General features: G+C 37.5%; 1 protein-coding gene across 1 annotated transcript in view; it reads right to left on the bottom strand.

The window, feature by feature from the left end:
- The window catches only part of LOC104131696 (mitochondrial intermediate peptidase), an 83688-nt gene that overhangs the window by 59922 nt on the left and 6002 nt on the right, over positions 1-17764 (bottom strand). Inside the window, exons 5-11 of the mRNA XM_035900435.1 lie at positions 15937-16023; positions 14939-15002; positions 12938-13120; positions 10124-10280; positions 9632-9680; positions 8919-8979; positions 8214-8266 (exon numbers count right to left, since the gene is read on the bottom strand). Coding sequence (XP_035756328.1) covers positions 8214-8266; positions 8919-8979; positions 9632-9680; positions 10124-10280; positions 12938-13120; positions 14939-15002; positions 15937-16023 — 654 coding nt within the window. The remainder of the gene's footprint in view (positions 1-8213; positions 8267-8918; positions 8980-9631; positions 9681-10123; positions 10281-12937; positions 13121-14938; positions 15003-15936; positions 16024-17764) is intronic.

Consider the following 17764-nt stretch of genomic DNA (forward strand, 5'->3'; position numbering starts at 1 on the left):
TTTCTGGTCACTCTTTGGCAAGCTGCCTCTAACATTTATTCAGCCAAGTTACAATTTTTATCTCCAACAGGAAATGCATTCAAGTATTTTTGGGAAAAGAAATCAGAAAGGAAGTTATTACGACCCATACTGAACTATGCTAACAGGCATTCTGCTACCAGTAAAATTTCTGCTAAGGGTTACTGCTACTAGCAAGAAAGGTTAATGTTCTGGAGACAGACAGCTAAAATCTGCATTGGAAACCAACTGGAGCTCCATTTGGTGACAACTGCAAAGAAGTGCCTGAAGACAGGTTTTCTTGTATGCTGTAATTTGCAGCTTGCTTGCTGCACCAGCTAAGCAGACAGGCAGAATTCAGTGAGGACGCTAATGCGCATGGCATACTAACATCACTAGGAGAACATTGTACTGCTGCCTTCAAAGCTGGCAAATACACAGAAACATGGTTACAGCCCTTCCAAAGGAAGAAAAAGGATTCAGGTCAGCTAAGCAAGCCAGGGCAAAAATGAAACATCCTGTCTGGATACCCTTTCACTTAAAATGTGAGTTCTGGGCCCCAACAAGGTGAATCAGAGCTCTTCAAATAGGCACCTAGGACACCTATGTCACCTGAGAAAGGCAGACACAAATGTAATGCCCCTCTCAGGCTTAGCAAGGTACCAAGTAGAGCTAACTAGAAGTCTTGAGCTCAGCTATGAGCTCTTGCTCCTCTCTGGAACTTAAGGCTTCCCTAACTGGACCACATGTTGTATACCTGAATCCCAAGAGGATGAACAGCGCAGCCTTTTCTACAGGAAGATGCCTTCGAAAACACAGGCAAAGGAGATGGAAGAATGGTGATCTGACAAATCACAACAGAACTTTGCAGAGAACTACATACTCCAATCGAAATTATTTCTTACCATAAAACCTTTCTTCTAGGGTATCTGAGGCCAAAAAAACAGGTATGGATTGATTTTTGTTACTTGCAGTCCTACAAAAATTTTTCCCAACTACCCTTGAACTTGAGCATGTAAATTTTCTTAAGCCCTTATGTGAAACCTAAAGCATCTGAGTGTACTTCTGGAAGAGCAGGAAAAGGAAATACCAAAATTTCTAGCCATTACAGACATACACACCAGAAAACACAATTATTAATCTGAAAGATTACTTCCTGAAATCAAGAAGGCATTTTTACATGACTAGATATTACAAAAAAAGGGATTGCTTTTAGTTTAGATGTAGGAAATATCATATTACATTTATGTAAAAAAAATAAAGGACACCAGTATATAAATCTCACTCCGAAAAAATCAAAAACAGCATCAACAAACATATACATGAACTCATCTACAGTGGAAAAGAATATTTTTCTCTGTGCCAACTTTCAGTTAGCTACTTTGACTTAAAAAAAAAGTCAAGAACTAAAAGTAGTCCCTTTTATTGTAATAAAGAACCTTATTTTATTTTTCCTGTAGAATTACCTAACTTATGTGCTTATATGTCCAAAACTGTGAAAAACTGAGAAGCACAAAAGTGAACAAAAGAAGCTTTCTCTGCTTTCATTTTGTCTTAAAACATATTCCAATAACTTAATTTACTCTGAACATCTGATTTCAAATGCCAAAGCATTTGTAGTTATAACAAAGCTCAGGAAAGAATGAAAATTTTCTTACGTATTTTATGTCAGAATGTGAGCTCAGAAACTTTACAAAGAGAAATCTTAGTACCCTCCTAAAGAAAGCAGAAATATCAAAGAAAACTGTAGTTTCTTTGATGTAAATTCCTGCTTTATAGTAAAGGATAAACTGTGTTAAAAAATCCAGACACCTTACTTTTTACAGTATGCAGCCCAGCACTATTTTAAAAAGAAGTAATGTAGCCAAACCAATTCAAAAACCAATTTTAAAAAGAAGTTAACTGACACAATGAGGTTTGATTATTCTTCAAGAACAGCAGGCTTCAAACAAAACGGCTGTGTCCCTGTGAAGAACAAAGACATAGTATGTGATTATAAATAATTATTTCTAAGTTTGTATGACTTCACTGTGTCTAAATAAAGTGCAGACTTCTCATATCACTTTCATTTAAACTGTGTATTTGGAAAGAAACTAAGACTGGTTTGTGTAGCATGACTTTCATCTACTCTATTAAGAATGCTTTTTATAAACTTGGACATTAGGGATATTTGAGTAAAAATCACTGTTCTTCAGAACATGAGCATTCAGACTCTTAACAATTGCAAATTAGCTGCTTGGCAAGAATTCTTATCAGTGGCTATTAAATGTAGTCACTGATATATCCTGACTTTGGTTTTGTGTGTTTGTTTGAGAAAAATTATTATCCCATTGACGTCCATGAAAATACAGAACACGAAATTAACTATCTCTAATAAAACAGATTCTGTCACAACTTTCAAAGAAACTTGAAAAAATCTTGTTAGTGGAAGATAAAAGTGAGATGAACCCCTCAGGTTAACTTAAAGAGATCAAGACAAGGAAAACCCCTTCCAATTTTCATTACATGCCAGACTATGAAATTTAATTCTTTACCTGAAGGGAGACTCTTAACCATGATTTATAGAAGACTCTGGATTTCTTAAAAATAATAATAATAATAGAAAGTCTTTGTACTCTCATCAACCATAAACTAGTACCTATATCTTACATTCCTTTTTTCTCTCTCTTAATTGTACTTCATAGAGTATCTTGGAAGAGGTCAAGGGGTAATTTGGAATATTGGTTTGATATTGACACTGTATGCAACTTCTAGATTTGACTTTGTTTTCAAATCAACAATTTCTTTGTCCTCCCACAATGTTTTGAATAAAGAAATAATTCTTGAAACTTGAATTCTGCTTCACAGCAAGCCTTTTCAGTAACTGCTAAGTCTTCTTCCAAAAAGCTTAGTCCACCATCCTAGCGACTGGTAAGTTAAATGGCCTTTTTGCACCTACATTAGCTTATTTAATAGAAGGCAAGGCTTCCCTTGCTTATAAACAGATAGTTATATAAAGTTTTCCTTCTCTATGAACACTTTGGTTGTAAGATTTCCTGGTTCTTTTTAAATTTTGCATTCTTTCTCTGTTTCAGCTTTCAACAATGACAGTTTTTTCATATTCCACAAAGAGTCTGGGCTATTTTTCCACATGGCATTACCAACAGAGAACCCTCTTTCAAAAAACTAATTTAACAAAAGGCAGCCATAAACAAGGTTGTTTACAAGGAACTTGCAAACCTCAACATTCGTTGCAGCTTTTAGCAACTTGAGAAACATATAGTCATGTTTAGGTACCTTGGTATTGAACCTACCCCTCTGAAAAAACAAAAGTGCTTCCCACTCTCCACTGAAGCCGGCAGCCTATGTGCAGTCCCAACAAGAAAGAAGAGGAGTTATTCCTAATTTCTGCTCCGCTGGTCACCCCAAGACCCAAAACACCTGCAGCTGCTGTGGTGGCTTCTCTTTCCTACACAGCAGGAAACTGGCTTATTTTGGCATTGATTTGTTCATCCCCAAGGCCAGTCATTTATTTCTGCAGTCCCAAAGAGGTGGTCCAGCACAGAGGGCAATACGTTGCAAGCACACCCCAGTTGCAAGTTGAATAAAATCTGTGACATTTTGGCAAAAATCCCAACAGTGAATTATAGCCAGTGAAGTCAGCCCAGCCTGGTAAGCACCAAAGGTTAGGGAAACAGGAGTCAACATCAAATACACTAAGCTCACCACTGATGGTTCTCAAGAACAGTTCTGTGCCTCCATTAGAAGTGGCTTAAGCACAGTCAGTCCCACCTTCAAGGCAAACAATTGGCCTTAAAAGAAAAGGTCTCTCCCAGCATTTTTTTTTCTTTTTCTGTGATCCGGAAGAAGTCAGCAAGGCTACTACATCTTAGCAAGATCAGGGCCTTAAGAATTATTTATAAATGCAGCTGCACTGACTGAGAAGTAATGGGATTTAATTAATACTATGGTTCTTGCCTGCACTAAAACTCAACAGTATTATTTTTATAATATACATATTTGACATCTTCTTACTTGTTAGAGGCTGAAGCATGTTCTAGCATTCACTGTTTTATTACTCTTAGCCTGCCAAAATTCTTGAGGTTCTCCTAATTACTCTATCTTCTTTTAAGATATTACTACCATGAATTTCAGACTTTTGTCTCCAGTTTCTCTTAACTGTGCATTTATACAGACATCTATTTTCTCTGCCACTTAAACTATAGCTACAAAAAACCATTACACTGTCATAAGTGTGGGTTTAAAGCCAGGGAGGCTACTTAACATAATTTAAAAAAAGAAGTAAACTATCCTGTTACCATCAATGGGAGACTTAGACTTTTGAAGTAGGATCAAGTTTCCAGGGAAAAGACTTCGTGAAAGTGCCAGAAACAAAATTATTGTGGCAATTTTCAGAAAGAAAAATGTACTCTGTGACTTAAGTCTGCAGCTCCTCCTGCTGTCCAACTTACAAAACAGCAGAAGTGGTCAGTAACAACTGTAAAAGCAGAATGAAAACAAAGGCGACCTAACATGACAGCAAATGTCATTAAAATTCAATAGTCCAAATGCATGTGAATACCCTACATTCTTCAGAAGTAAATAGCCAGCTCTTAAAACTAATTATGAGGAAACTAACAAAGGAATAAACATAAAAAGAATAAACAAATATTTAGAATATAAAATACATAAATACATTTAAAAAATACAACATACAGATATAAAACAGACACATTAAAAATAAGTCATGAGTTTCAGTGTCAGCTGAGAGAAATTGATGTAAGATGGTCAAAATCTGGAGAACTAAAGAGGAAGTAAAAGATCACATCAGGATCACATTGTCTAATGTTTGCTCACAACATTCCCGTTTGCAAATATGGTCCTATAGACCACATTAGGGAATAGTAAACCTTTTTAAACAGATGCAGACACTGTCCCACCTAATATTTCTTTCACTCCTTAGTAGTGCATGTGTGACGTAATAGAATCTTGCTAAGTTACTTAATCATGAACTAGATCCCTGTAGCCTTTTTCTTTATACTTAGGCTTGTAAAGATAATCTGCATCTTATGTACCTGACAATATCTGGGCAACTATGGTTCTGTACATCAGCTAGAGCCACAGTGACAATAGTAGTCCAAAAGAAATACCCAAAAAGCATATATCTGCTTCCCTTTCAAAAAAACACAAACATTTTACTAAGCAGAAAAAAAAAAAAAAAAATCCTAATAATACAGAAATCCACCAGACAAACTACTACTGACTCCCAAAACACGACACAAAAATGTAAGCCATGCTCTGCACACAGCATCATTACAAATACAACCATGGCATTTCTGTAAAAGACAAAACTAAAAGTAAACTTCTTCCAAAAAAAGAGAAACCCTTGAAGAACAAAATAATTGATCTACTAAGCAAAGAATACTAAGAATGGAAGAAATGCATGACAGGTAAATACATCTTATTTGAAAACATATTTTGTCATTCCATGATGCAAAAACGCAAAATAAAATAGGATACAATAAGTAAGAATTAAATTAAATAATTTATAAATACATAAAATGAAACAATTTAAAAAAAAAAAAAAAACAAACAGAAAGCATAAATTATTTCCCCAGGGGAAAAAAAAAGAAAAAAAAAAACAACAAACCCCAAACCCAAAAAACCAAGGAAAATCAAGGAAAACAACATTACTTTTCCTTAAAGAAATAATTTACTACAAGATAATTAGCTCAGTTAGAAGGAGAGTAACAACAAATAGCCAAAAGTCAAACTCCTGCCAGTATGAAGCTTTGTAACAGATACAGTTCTCATCTCCCAGTTACAAAAGTGTTGAACTGAACATGCCATAGCATCCAAGGGGCATTCAAGAAAGGATGTGGTCAAACAGCAGTAAGCACAAATACAAGATAAAGGATAGTGGATTCACATTTACATAGATAATAAGTGGCAAATAGAAAACGGTCAGGGCAGAGACATGACAAGGTGTATTCCTGTCCTCTGGTTGTTGTATGAATACTCGCTGACTCCTGCTTAGTTTCAGTCATAAAGCACAGCCACTGATACTATGCAGTGCAGAAGTGAGTTTTACTTTTCAGGGCTGATTACCCAGTATCCAGTACCCTGTTAAATACTTACAATATGGGCAGAATAAATGTAAAGCATTGTTAAGTCACTGCCAGCTCAAAAACTTATCCCAAAGACAGACCACTACACAGAACAGGACAGTGAAAGACCTAAGCCCTTGGTTTTTAACAAAATACTGCTGCACACGACGGAGAGGAAAACTGCTTTTCCTTCCCTGTCTTGTAGATGCTTGTATACCTGCCAGAAAAGAAATACTCCTGCCCAACCTGGAGGGAGAAAAAGGTTGGGCCCCAATCCTGCATTGTAATCAGGAAGGCCCTACATAGGTTCAGGAGAGCCTTCACACTGATCCAGCTGCCAGACTTGGTGCCTGAATAAATAAAATATAGCAAAGACACAGTGACAATGTCTTGGTCTGTTTTACCTGCAGCCCTCCCTTCATAAAGCTACCATGCAGTTCTTAAAGTAAGGTAACTTTATTGGATCTTTTACAAAGCCCCACAAGGAAAGGAAATATTTTTTCTCCTAATGCCAAAATGAGCAAAATAATCTATTTGTGATCATCAGCAACTCAATTACAATACGGTTAGCTTCACGAGATGATCTAAGGAGGACAACAAGACAGTACCAGGAGGCACTCCTCCGGGAGGAGAAACAAACAAACACAGAGCTTTCTACACCTAATGCTCTAACTCTTACAGGACACACCAATTCTGAAAACAGGGAAAGCAGATGCTATAAGAAATGTAGAAAATAAATAGGATACATAGACAATAAATTTCATCAACATTTGACATTAATGTTAAGCACTACGTATCATAATGCAATTCTTGCTGTTTTGAAGACACTACAAAGGCAAGGTAAAGGAGATCCATAAGCTACCAGGTAGTATCTTGAACGAGTACGACAGTGCTCTGCCATAGACTGCTGTTGACCACTGCTAAAATGGGATTTGGAGCTAGGTGGACCTTGACTCTCCTCCACTATAACCACTACTTCATTCCCACTTTCATGGAAGCATGTCTACTACCTGTCCAGTTTAAGACAAAAGCAGCCACTCCCAGGCCATCCCACCAACAAGCAAACCATGCATTCACTGTGGAGTGCTCTGTGCTCCAGCATCGGCTCCAGGGAGCAGGTCCAGAAGCTGGCCATCCCTCTCCCTCCCCTGCATAGCAAGATCTACGCACCCAGGACAGGAACATTGCTGCACATACATAGCTCAGTTCCCACCTGAGCATGCAGTAGCTTAAGGCAAGGCCAATATATTAGAGCTGCTGCTCATAAAACTATTGCCTCAGTAACAAAGTACAAGAAAGCAGCAGAACAGCCAGGCCAACCGCTGGCAATCCTTCCGTGCCGTATCTGTACTACCATAGCTTTCTGATCCAAAGTAAACTTCTACTTTAATCAGATACATCCAGGCTAAGTTTGTTTAAAAAACAAAAAGCTACAAATCTGCAGTGGAAGAAGATTTTTCCTCCCCCTCTTGTGAGAGAAGCACAACTTTTCCAACACAAATCCAGAAGGTCACCGCTGCTGATCTAATAAAGGCAACATGCAGGGCTCAGGTCTTTCAGAACTGGCATCTCATTATCTGCAAAGGTCTCGTGCACTATTTAAATCTGTGTAGAGGATTTATTTCCCAGTCTTTGCAGGAAAGATGAGAACGAGTTGTACCCATGAACAGTGAAGATCTACTCAGGAAGTAGCTATTTCAAGTCTGTAGAAGGGGATGATAGGTGCATGTTCAGTAAGAATACAGTTAAAATATATGAAGAGGAGTTGGATTGTATTCAGTGATTGAAATTTATTTTTAAACATTACTGCAGCTCAGCTAAGAGCTAAAAGCAAAACAAACCCAAAGATTTTCTAGCTGTTCTGAAACCATTTAATCCTCTTATATCTTCAAAGAGGGCCAATACTTCCCCGTAAAACAACAGAGGAGCCAAAAACTTGTACAGGCATTCCAGCAGTAACTAAGCAATGTTATAAACAACTGCCCCACCAGATACTCTTTTATTTTTTCATATTGAAGTACATCTTCAAAGAAGGAAATCCTGTTTACATTGAGGACTTTCTTTATCTTTATTGCAAGGAATGAAATAAAAAGCTCATTTACATTACAAACATGAACATAAGGAGCTTACCTCTCAGCACGAAGGACACCGCTGTAGTAAGGGTGATCCCACGGCATCAGCTTCTGAAAGAGAATTCCAGCTTATAATTACAATAACGGACAACAAGTGAAGCGAAAATAAAAATTTTGTTTCCTTTGAATATTTTTTCAGTTTCGACAAGTCACAGAGCTTGAAAACATAATGGGAAACATTCAGTGCTAAAAACATCATCAGAAATAGTATCACGTATCACAACTTGAAACCTTTTTTTTAACATTTGCTTGAAGATGGTACTTCTTATTCAAAAATATAATGGAACTTCATACTAGATTTCAAGAAATACACTCAATTCAAATAAAAAGATAAACCTAGCTATGTACAGAATTAGGATGCATACAATACAGTATGCAAACTGGACATGCATCTAAACTAAAGTATAGCCTTTATTTTTCAAATGAGTCAATTCAAAACAAAGTAATATTCACTTTCAGAACTTTATGCTTTGGTTATCGTAGTATCATCTCATATAAATCAACAGCTATCTTGCACTTAATGCTTGGTTTTAATACAAATAGCAGCTAAGCAGTCAAAAGGTATTTGAAGCCAGAAATTTTCTAATTATACTACGTGTTGTACACTAAAATAGAGTTAATTTTTCTTGCAGAAAAAGGTTAGCTTATAATGTATTTTTGAAAAGAAACAAAACAGAAAACCACACAGGAAAATTTAACTTACTGAATTCTGGGGGTTGAGCTTCATTTTCATCTTTGTCATCATTTCAAAATCTTTTTGAATTCTGAAAAATATTTTTATTATGAAAGGGTTAATGAAAGATTTTTGAGCAATGGACTACAGTACACAATAATACTCCATCCTAAGAAAATGCCCATCATCAGAGATTGATAGTACTCTATAAAATGGCAGGCCCATATACTACAGTAAAAGAACTTTTCCATTCTGCTTCTGTCATTCAGGTACCTTCTTATCAAGTCCTTCTTACTCTGGTTGTACACATCCAAAGCATTTTCTTTCTTACAATACACCCCATTTATACACAGTGATGAAACTGTTTTGTGTTGTGTGGAACTAAGGGAGGCAAGACGGACAAAGGGGAATTTGTTTATAAATGTAAAAGATACGGAGTCATGCGTATGGGGAGAAGACCCACGGGAGAGGAGAGGTGTTCTTCAGCACTTAAACTTGGTCTTGTTTGCTGTTGTCTGCATTTCTTGGCACATCACTTGTTGCATTCAGTCCTGGGTATTCTCTGATCATAGACACAGAATTTATTCTAAGCTGATAGCTCCCCTCAAAACTCTTGAGAAAGTCTTGCTTTTTGTTTCATCAGAGCATATAATAAGCAGCACTGACTGACTTACTGGTGCACAAGTCCCTCTGTTCTTGAACTAAAGAGTATGGTTACAAAAATAACAGTGAAAAAGATGTACCTTTTAGACAACTGGTCAGAAAGCTTCTCCAGAAACTGTCTTACTGTCTCTAGAAGTTAAAGGAGAAAAAAACAAGTTAAGAAAGTGATTTCTTCCCTTAAGAGATGTTAAGTTTACATCAAAACATTGCAAACAAAACAAGCTCCCTTAGAACAACAAAATTCTTTTTAGAACAACAACTATGCCATTGACCACTGTGCCATCATTTCGAGAATTTAGTACCACATTTACTTTGTCGCGTGCTGGGATAATGGCAACTTCATAATCTAAGGAGTGAGCATTGATCCTGAACAAAACCACTCGTTCCTACTCAGTGAGTATTGCCATTTACAGAAAGCATGCATAATGCATACAGCAAAATGTAACTGCAATAAGATACTTCACTGGAAGAAGTTATGTGTAAACTTGGCAAACGAAACAAACAATTTTTGACCTCATACCTAACACAGTGCATTTGATTTCTCAGCATGTCCTTCTACACATGCGTTATACCTGGATTTTTGGCCATTGTTCCCTGAAGAGCCCTGTGGGCAAAGGTGTCGTACCCAACCAACTGTGCGAGACTGTTTCGACTGGCAAGCAGTTCTTCTAAACGGCTCAGCTGCTCAGCATTTGGGTAGAGAAAAATCTTGTAAGCCGCTTCTCGCACCTAATACAAAAAAAAAATAAAGGCCACGTTACTACAGTGCAATTTTTAAGGGAAACAAGTGATGCAATTGAAGATCTGGCATTACAGCTGTATTTCACTAATATTGCTGGGAAAAGGCCTCAAGCCTTTTAACAGTAGTAATTATGACAGCCTGACAATTACGGCTCTTATCCATTAAAGATGGAATGAGGAAATGCAATGAGACAACCTGACAGATCTAGACTGCCAAAAAGGGTCCTGTTCTCTACTCCTGTCAACAGTCCCCTCTCTGCTCATTGCCCCCCTCCTTCTGCTAACATCTATGCTTCTCAGACCACTCTGTGGGCTGTCTTAACTCACTAAAGCCTCTAAAAATAAACCTCAAAGAAAGCCAAATTGTTCTCTGCACATCAGTTAAGCTGGCTTATGGAAGGATCTGATAAGAACCAGAGACAGGGTCAGAAGAGAGAAAAAAAGAGGAAGAGAAAAGCCCTATTCCTTTTGAAGTAGCAAGCTATTAGTCTGCCCATCTGCTCACAGACAATGTCTTCCACCTATTTCTTGTTTGTTTGGTTTTTTTCATAAATCTCAAAAAAAAAAATCATCTTAAGCCTCAGAAAATTTGGTAAAATGCTTTTTATATTCCACAAACCAATTGAAGATAATCTTCATTTCGTACATATGGAATAGGCTAAAGAAATCCAGCAACAATTTATGCTTGCCTTCATAAAAAGCTTCTCTCTTGGAACAAGAATGCACGTCCTTGGTTTATAAAAAATACAACTATAATAATTCACAAGTCATTTCATCCCTGTACTGTTCCACCAGGCTTTCATTTTAAAAAAAGCAAACAGAGTCAGTGAGATGACTCCCCTTCCTTGAACATCATTCAGCAGTGCATCTTTGCAGCAAGACCAACAGCATACTGAGCTCTATGAGAAACAGTACAACCATCTGGCCCATGGATGTGCTTGCTTCCCTCTGCTTTGTACTGTCCAGACTACATTTGGAGTACAGTGTCCAGATTTGGGTTCAACAGGACAAAAGAGACACTGACATGCTGGAGTGGGTCCAGCACAGGGCCACCAAAATGTTTGGGAACTGGAGCACATGACACTGAATGGAGGCTGAGAGAGCTGGGTTTGTCCAGCCTAAAGAAGAAAAAGCTCAAAGGAGATCTTAATGTTTATCTACTTAGCAGTACAGTGTAGAGAATACGCAGCCAGACTATTCTTGGAGGTGCAGAGCAAGAGGAGGGGAAGTAATGGACACAGATTGGAAGATGAAAAATTCCCATTTGATATCAGGAAAAAAAAAAAAAATAGTGAGGGTGGTCAAACAGGCTGCCCAGAGAAGTAATGTGATCTCCACCCTTCAAAACTCCACTAGGCATGTCACTGAGAAACATGATCTACTTGATCCTGCTCTGAACAGGATCAGAATCAAACTGACAAGCTCCAGAGGTCCCTTCCATTGTAAAATATGTGATTTCCAAAGAGCCTTTCCAAAGATCTGACTGAGAGAACTGCATTTTTTAATCAATTTATTACTCATAGCTTCATTAGCAATTCTACAGATCACACTATTTACAGGACAAGAGTTTATAGATGACATGCAATGAGTATTATTCCTTTATTTATGTCCTATCACTACCATAATTTAATTAATTTTTAATTTCTTACACAAGATAAACATTACAGCTTGGGTTCTACCACAGTAAGCTTTTCTCTTTTTCATGACAAATAAAATTTCAAAGTCACCTGGATTATTTAACTATATAGTAAGTGAAAACAGAACACCTGAGTGTTGTAATATACTCCCAATCCTAGAGTCATATCTAAAAGACTAAGGAACCACTGTCACATTTCAAAAAGTCTAAATTAATTTTCAATTCATAAACAAACTCTAAATTAATTCTTTTTAGAAAAGCACCATTAGCAATAACTAAAATAAGATTATTCAGGACAATTCAGGTTGCAAGGGACCTCAGGAGGTCTCTAATCCAACCTCCTGCACAAAACAGGGTCAGCTACGAGGCAAGACCAAGTTGCACAAAGCTTTTTCCAGTCAGGTCCTGAAGCCCTGCAGACATGGGAGACACAGCACGACCTCCCCGTTTCACTGTTTGGGTATCTTCATCAGGAAAAACTTCTCCAACCGCATTTCTCACTTCAACTTGTGCCTGTTGCCTCTTGTCCTCCTCCGAAGACCTTGGCTTTATCTTCTCCACGATATCCTCATAGGTCATGAGTTCCCTGCTTGCCAGGCCTGGTTTCTGATATATCTGCTTGGCTTTCTAAGGATCAGTGTGCCCTGATACCGAATATCATGGTATCCTCATGTGCTTGGAGGATGCTACCTTTAAAGAACTGACAGCTTTCTTGCGCGACTTTACCCTTCAGAGCTGCATCCCATGGGATCCCACCTCCCAGTTTACTGAATAAGCTGAAGTGTGCTTGCCTGAAATCCAGGGTCTGTATTCTGCCTCTCTTCTTCCTCAATCCATTCATGATCTTCACCTCCACTACTTCATAGCTGCTATAGCCAAGGCTGCCATTGATTATTATATTCTAAACCAGTTCTTCCTTAACCATATCCATTTGCCTCAATAACAAGTAAAATAACTGATATGCACTTTTGTTACAGAGTATGCCAAAGCAAACTTGGGGAATACACACCAGATCATCAGGACAATCAGCATGCAGACCAGCAACTTGTAAGTAATTGCCTTCAGCTGTAAAATTATACCGAATATGCTCTGGCAAAACATGTTTGTCAATCTTGTTGGGAAGGTGAGTTCCTGTCAGAAATTCATTACATAAATCCAATATTCTGACGTTGAGGTTGACTGCCTTTTTACGCTGTAAGAAAAATAAAGTACATAGTATCTTCAGACATAGTACAAGCAGAACTCAAAGCTTCTAAAACCTTAAAGGACTTTTCCAAAAATGAAGCAGAAAATACAACATTTAAGATCAGACCTATAGCATCAACAAAATCCTAATGTAGGGCTGAAGTCTACAAGATCAGATCATCACACAGATCTATACTTTCATATAGGATTGAAATTTGAAAGACAATGCTTCTGTTTCTGCAGTGAGAAAATGTACAGTGAAGTTGAGTAGAATTTACGTACGTTTTGCTAGCTGCTTGGAAAGCATTTATAAAACTATGCCTAATATGATTGCTATGTAAAACACAGAGAAGAAAAAAAAAACACATCGAGACGGATAAATCCTACTAGCACCCTGAAATAAAGAATTACAGTTCTCTTCTTACTGTTTGCATTGCATTGTTTTCTGGACACCGTAAAGCATTTATGGTATTTCAACCTTTCCCTAGGGAGTTTTGTGATTTAGGGTTTTATCACCATCGTTTCAATATTTCACACATTTAACCTCACTGTAAGATTCACTTCAGTGAGTTTGCTCATGTTAGTAGAGTATGCTCTCTATTGCCTGTGAGTCCATAGCTCAGAAGAAAAGGCTGAGGGTACAGATGCAACATATTTGTAAAGTCCAAAGAGTGACAAAACCTTCAGATCTTTGTCCTCCCATTCCACCCTTACTCTTTAAAACACATCTTTTGAGTTTTATTTTAAAAAGCAGAAATTCTTTGTAGCAGAAGTAGATTTCAACTTACAACACTAAAGTATTTCTAAACCCTGAAATGAGAATTTAAAAGAAGCAGTGAGAAATAGAAGAAAAGTGGAATAAACAGGAGAGGAAGAGGAAAACATGCAAAAATAAGGGGCAAGTGAAATTGTAACTGAAAGGAGATGAAGTACCGTAGAAGCAATCGTCAAATCAAAAATAAAACCCAGAGTCCAGGTTTCAGAGTTGCTCTTTGTACAAAGTAATTGTAAAAATATATTCTAGAAGCATTTTCCAGGTCACAAAACATCATCACAACCATGATCTTCAGAGTAACTTTAACACATATATCAGGCAGAAAAGCCCTTGTACGGATCTTTTTGGAGGGAATGACTCAAATAAACAAGGTATTAACTTCATACAGGGACACGAGCTATGAACAGACATCCAACAGAGCATCCATACCACAAAGCATGGTGAAAGCTGATGGTTTTGGAGAATCCATCACTAACTACTGCAAAAGCATGTAAAAGCTCCAAAAAAGGTAATCAGACCATGCCCAGATATCCAATTTTGAAGAAGATTAACAACTTCTGGTGATGTGAGCACCGAAGTAGAGCCTGGACACACTCGATCCCTTCTAAAACACTCTACTTGATTAACCCATCACCACAGTGCGCAGGGTTCTGCTTTCCCCCCTCTGTAAATATGTTGTTCCAACAGCTGAGCAGCTATTTTAAAACATTCTATGATTCTGTGATTCTATTTTAAATATCTGATGCAGACACCAAAGAAAGCAGGTTCCCAGGTCTTGCTTGTAACTCTTCAGAACATGCAAAGGAATGATGAGGGCCAAACTGGGAAGAACAGCCAACTAACGTCTATGACAACATTTAAAAACACTTTAGAAGCAATTTAAAATAGACAAAATCAATCACTTCTGAGAAGACAAATTTCCACAGAGGACAATGGGAATCTCGGAGGGCAAACTGGCCCAGAATCACATGATTAACGTCCCACATGTTTCATTATCTGGTCTTTGGTAATCACACAAATTTCTGTTCATATATTGTAGCCAAAAATTACCTTTTCTTCATCCAAATGAATGCCACTGATCTCAAAATCAAACATAAAAAGTTCTGCCACTCGCCTAAAAATACAGTAAATCCCCGTTAAAACAGCCTCATTTGATAGTAAGCATAATTTCTTAACAGATTTTGCCCTCAGTAGTTATTTAGATTTCATGTCTTTTACACAGTTATGTGAGTATTGTTATTATGGACACAGACTTCCTATGTTTTAGGTCCTCAACAGTGGTCCTTTACTCAGTGAAATAACATTTTTCCTTTGCAGTTATTTAAGTCATCTGCATTGAAAATATCCTTGAAAATAATTCCACTACATTAATCTAAATGTTTAACCAATTTGTGCAAATTACCATTTTAATTTGACATTTCATTTATCCTTACAGATCAGAAAAAGACCTCTTCAAATCTAACATTGCTGATTGTGGGGAAAAAAGGAAGAAGGAAATAACTTACTCAAACATTAAGCTTGTCTAACCATGTCAGCAAAGAAATAAGTCAAAACTGTAACTGAATAAGCAGCTAATAAAACATTTTACAGCAATCATAAAGTAAGCTTTGAATAAATATACTGACAACCTGATTTTGAAAGATATAAATAAGTTTCTATAAACTGAAATCAAGCTATACAGTCTGTTCCCTACTTTTATTGCTAAAAACACTGATACGTACACCACAGTACAGCAGCACCTCATTTTAATCAAAATGGTGTTATTGAAGAAAATCTTAAGTTCTCATTTTTTTTTGTTTTTCCAGATCTCAGTTATTCAGCTTAAATGTGTCTTGTACTCTACAGTCACAGAGACATCCTTCAAGACTACACAACTACAAACTTCCTAACTCCTGATCAGGTAATTTAGTAGTGACTACTAAACTAGTCACAGAGATGTGGTCTGTTTTCCAGTTCTATGAATTAATTTAACAAAACACAAAATATAAGCACAATAAGGAATGTTATACACCATCTAAAAATCTAAATCTATAAGCACGAATAAGTACCTGGTTTCTGGATCTAGGGAACTCATAACAATTTCATCAGCTAGCAGACGTCTCAAACTCTGACACAGTTCAACATCTGTATTTAATCTGGAAAGATACAGAGTAAAAGAATCACGCGTTAGCAACAAACACTAATAATTCAGTCTCTTGGTATTACTCATCCAAAGGCAGAGCTTATTACTTACTGAAACAACCAAGGAATGTATTTTCAAAATGCTTTTTGGTTTACAACTACAAAATTTGTATACAAAGGATGTGTGGACAAACTGTCATGGAAACAGGTCTTGTGCATCCAACAGGAAAATATTTCTGGGTGGCATTTTGTGGCAAATATGAGTAAGTCTAAGACTGACAGCTTATTTTTTATGCACAAAGATAACGAGGGCAAGAGCATAAAGGTGGGAGAACTGTTTTCTAATCCTTATTTTGAAAGGATTCCATTAAAGAAAAACCTGTGCTCAAGTTTGCCATCAGATAAATGTGCTGCTGGGTACCATTGAAGTAGACCAAGAGCTTACTACCCCCAGAACATTTCCAGATGCTCATCACTGTCCCTGTGCCAGACAATACTATGTCTGTCAAGTTTGCTGGTATGTTAACTACAAGCATGTATGCCAACCTGGATTATTGGGTGGGAATCACAGTGGGGAATGAAACACATGCATATAAGGCATCATAGCTGCAGTGGGCAGCAGCCCCCAGTCCAAAAGTGTCAAGCACTGACTTCCTAAATCAGCTGAGGTGTAGGAAGCCTCTGTAGCCCCATTTGTAAAATGAACTTAATAATTACCAACACCCAACTCAGAGACAGAAGGTGACATTGCATCATGCCTGTACTTCGGAAAAGGCTCTGTACAGAAGTTGCTGACTAAGAAGCCCAGCACTCTGTCAGGAAGAGGCTAAAAGCAGGTATGTGTTGTTAGCAGCTCCTGAGGGATACCATTTGCCCATGAAAACAAACATTTAACAATATCTTGTTTTGAGCATTTACAATAGTTTATGAACCTCTCAGGTTAATTTGTGAATACTTCCTTCTTTCTACATATTTTAAATCTGAAGTGGTATTCAGATATTATATTGTTATAGATGGTGTACTCAATCTAAGTCTTGAAAAATCCAGTTTCAAGTGAAAGGTTTCCCAAATACGCTGGCAAGACCAAAGCAACAGTTTCTGCTGAATTTAATCTTAGAATTCTCTTTTTAGCCAGCCATGTTAGGCACAAGGCTTACTAAACAAACTGATGCACTGCTGTCCTCCTCAAGAGTACAAAAGGCTTCACTGCCTCTGCAACTTACTGTGGGACACCAGGTCAACCAGTCATTGCCTCCACTGTTTATTAGGCATTCTGAGGGAAGCAGCAGACTCTGGGTCACCTTCACAGTACTGCCTGGTAAAGCTTTCACTTAAAGTGTACTTAAGAAAGTACTCCTGAAAGCCACAGGAAGGGAAGAAACTGAAAGGACACTGTATTTGGAGATTAAAGATCCCACCTTCTCAGTAGCAAGAGCAAAAAGAAGCAAACGAGTTCACTGTAGTCAAGGATCACAGAGGTAACTTTCAGGATTTAGGCTTTAAGATATTAAAAAAAAAAAAAAAAAAAAAAAAAAAAAGGACCTATAGAAGCGCCAAACTTCAGAAACAGAAGTCTTTAAGACCATGTTCTATGAAATGGAGTTTTAAATAAAGCACAAGCATGCCAGGGTAGACCAGGCATATATCACAGCCCTAGACAGACACATCCTTAAACACTCATTTTAACGGGAGACTGTCCTTTCCTCTTTCACATATCCCACCCACTGGCTGGAATTCAGCAAGTCAGCAAACCAG

Source organism: Egretta garzetta, unplaced genomic scaffold, assembly GCF_000687185.1.
Source record: "Egretta garzetta isolate BGI_Z169 unplaced genomic scaffold, ASM68718v1 scaffold98, whole genome shotgun sequence".
NCBI classification, from domain to species: domain Eukaryota; kingdom Metazoa; phylum Chordata; class Aves; order Pelecaniformes; family Ardeidae; genus Egretta; species Egretta garzetta.